Source organism: Otolemur garnettii, unplaced genomic scaffold, assembly GCF_000181295.1.
Source record: "Otolemur garnettii isolate 467f Iridium unplaced genomic scaffold, OtoGar3 scaffold00027, whole genome shotgun sequence".
NCBI classification, from domain to species: Eukaryota; Metazoa; Chordata; class Mammalia; order Primates; family Galagidae; genus Otolemur; species Otolemur garnettii.
This window is the reverse complement of record NW_003852422.1, coordinates 12892039-12894969: the sequence shown is the minus strand read 5'-3', so window position 1 is coordinate 12894969 and position 2931 is coordinate 12892039. Positions and strand designations below refer to the sequence as shown.

The following is a 2931-nucleotide window of genomic DNA, read 5'->3' as shown; positions in this document are numbered from 1 at the left end:
ATCAGTTTATCATCCCTCCAGAGCTGGAAGAGGAAGTGAAAGAAATCATGAAACATCACCAGGATGTTTCTGCCTCTCTAAACATGAACATTCCTCACCAGCTAGTACCTCACCAGCTAGTCACCATTTAAGTCCTTCCAGTGTCTGTCCCCTCTTCTGGAACTTTAGACACAACCACCACTCATCGATGTACTGTTGGAGAGGAACTTAGGATTTGAGGCTGTTACCTGGAAGTGTCCCTGCCTTGTGCATCTTTGCTTAGGCCTGACTTGTTTCAGAAGGGCCTTCCCTGGGTTTGCAGGAGGAGCCGTTCAGCTGTGCTCACTGTGTAAGGCTACAGTTAGGCTTGCTTTAGAGAAGTGATGGGACTTACTACCTAGCACAAATGTGGACCCACTAATGCAAATAACCAAAATCTTTTTCCAGCTGCTCCTCACCTGCCCAGGCCCACCACCCCAGGGATTCTGATGACAGTGTAGTGACTGCTCATTAGAGGGTGGGCACGTCATGCTGTGGGGGCCACACAGCACCATCCCTGCAGTCCTCCAGTTGGGTGGCCCAGAGGGAAAGCTGCACAGTGCTCCCAGTGCTCTGTTAACTGTTTGGAACCCTTCTTCCTCCAGGATGGCAAAGTGAATGGAGTGACTGAGTCCACGCGCATCCTGGGCTATACTTTCCTGCACCCTAGTGTGGTGCCTCGCCCCCACGTGCAGTCCGTGCTCCTGACCCCCCGGGACGAGTTCTTCATCCTGGGAAGTAAGGGGCTGTGGGACAGCCTGTCCATTGAGGAGGCCGTGGAGGCGGTGCGTAACGTGCCTGACGCACTGGCTGCCGCCAAGAAGCTGTGCACGCTGGCCCAGAGCTATGGCTGCCACGACAGCATCAGCGCCGTGGTGGTGCAGCTCAGTGTCACCGAGGACAGCTTCTGCTGCTGTGAGCTCAGCGCCAGCGGGACCGTGCCTCCACCCAGCCCTGGCATCTTCCCTCCTTCCGTCAACATGGTGATCAAGGATCGGCCTTCCGATGGGCTGGGCGTGCCGTCCTCCAGCAGCGGCATGGCTTCTGAGATCAGCAGCGAGCTTTCCACCTCAGAGATGAGCAGTGAGGTCGGGTCCACAGCCTCTGACGAGCCCCCTCCTGGAGCCCTGAATGAGAGCAGCCCCGCCTGCCCCAGCGAGCAGCGCTGCATGCTGCACCCGCTCTGTCTGTCCAACTCCTTCCAGCGCCAGCTGTCCAGCGCCACCTTCTCCAGCGCCTTCTCCGACAATGGCCTTGACAGTGATGACGAGGAACCCATCGAGGGCGTCTTCACCAATGGCAGCCGGGTGGAGGTGGAAGTGGACATCCACTGCAGCCGGGCCAAGGAGAGGGAGAAACAGCAGCACCTGCTCCAGGTGCCAGCGGAGGCCAGCGACGAGGGCATTGTCATCAGCGCCAATGAGGACGAGCCCGGTCTGCCCAGGAAGGCAGACTTTTCTGCTGTGGGGACCATTGGGCGCCGGAGGCCTAATGGCTCTGTCGCACCTCAGGAGAGGAGCCACAATGTGATAGAGGTGGCTGCAGATGCACCTCTCCGAAAGCCAGGAGGCTATTTTGCTGCCCCAGCTCAGCCGGATCCTGACGATCAGTTTATCATCCCTCCAGAGCTGGAAGAGGAAGTGAAAGAAATCATGAAACATCACCAGGAGCAGCAGCAGCCACAGCCCCAGTTACAGCCGCCACCACAGCGGCACTACCAGGTGGACCAGCTGCCAGACTGTTACGACACACCACTATGACCGGACTGGGCGCTATTTCCAAAATAAACTAACCAAGAAAGACTATGTTGCAAGAGTCTCCCAGGCTCACATTAAACCAGGGGTTTTACTCCACATCCTTATCCCTGACACTGTCCCCAGCCCGTCTTTGCAGCTAATCTGTAGGTTCTCCTTCTGTTGGTTATTTTTTTAAATACCACTTTTCTTCCTAGTGATGTTTTATCAATATGATTTAAATTTGTTAACTTTTCCCCCTAACATATCAGATATGTAAAAACAAAGAAGAAAAGGTTTAATATATTACAGAGAAACAGTTAATGATAATGTAATATTTTTTAAAATGGCTTTTTGTTTGGAAGACAGGGTGGGTTGCCATTGCTAAATGATTTATTAATATTGTAATTCTTGGGGGGCTTTTTTTTGTCTTGAAAATGATAGACATTTGTAGAATATGGAGACTAACTCCTAGGAGTTGCTTTACTCTGTCAGGTGACTTAAGTCACTGGGATTCACTAATTTTCTCTGAGAGAACAGTTGATTGAGAAATTTCTATTGTAAATAGCTCAGTGTTGTATAGTGATGCTTAAAATGTTTTGTAGTCTTGGCACAAGGACACAAGCCTAAATAACTGACTTTTCTCTTCCTCCCCTTTGAGGAGCCCCTGCCCACCGTCACCTCACAATTCACCTTTACTTCATCTAAGGAAGATGCGGAGCAGCTGGAGGTTTCTGTCCACAGGAGGCCGATCGCAGGCCGCTAGACAGAACCTGCACCCACAGGGCCCTGAACCTGTTTTCCTCTCTCCTGTCCCCAGCCTCCTGACTCTGTAGACACTTTTTAATTGTGTTCCTTACTGCTGCCACAATCAGCATGGTTGTATAGCATTCCATTAGACCATTTACATACCCAGAGTTATATTAAAGCAGAATGCACAAATGGACATGTCATAATTTTTGTTATAATAAATACAAAATTTATAAGTATTGGACCCATCTGCTTTTGTCTCAGCAGCCAGATGTGTCTTGTAGACAATCACATCAGCTTGGGTTTGTAATAAAGGGATGGAAAGTTGGGGTTATCAGGTATTTCTGACTTGGATATTTTTTAAAAGGGAAAAACACCCAATAATTTAACATATATTTAATGAGATAGTGAAATTAGCTTTATGGCTAGC

The 2931-nt window shown here is 50.2% G+C and overlaps 1 protein-coding gene across 1 annotated transcript in view; it reads left to right on the top strand.

Annotated features, from left to right (window-relative positions):
• Positions 1 to 2122, top strand: part of PHLPP1 (PH domain and leucine rich repeat protein phosphatase 1) — a 231035-nt gene extending 228913 nt beyond the window's left edge. The window contains exon 17 of the mRNA XM_023512412.1: positions 624 to 2122. Coding sequence (XP_023368180.1) covers positions 624 to 1778 — 1155 coding nt within the window. The 3' untranslated portion in view covers positions 1779 to 2122. The remainder of the gene's footprint in view (positions 1 to 623) is intronic.
• The last annotated feature ends 809 nt before the right edge of the window (positions 2123 to 2931 follow it).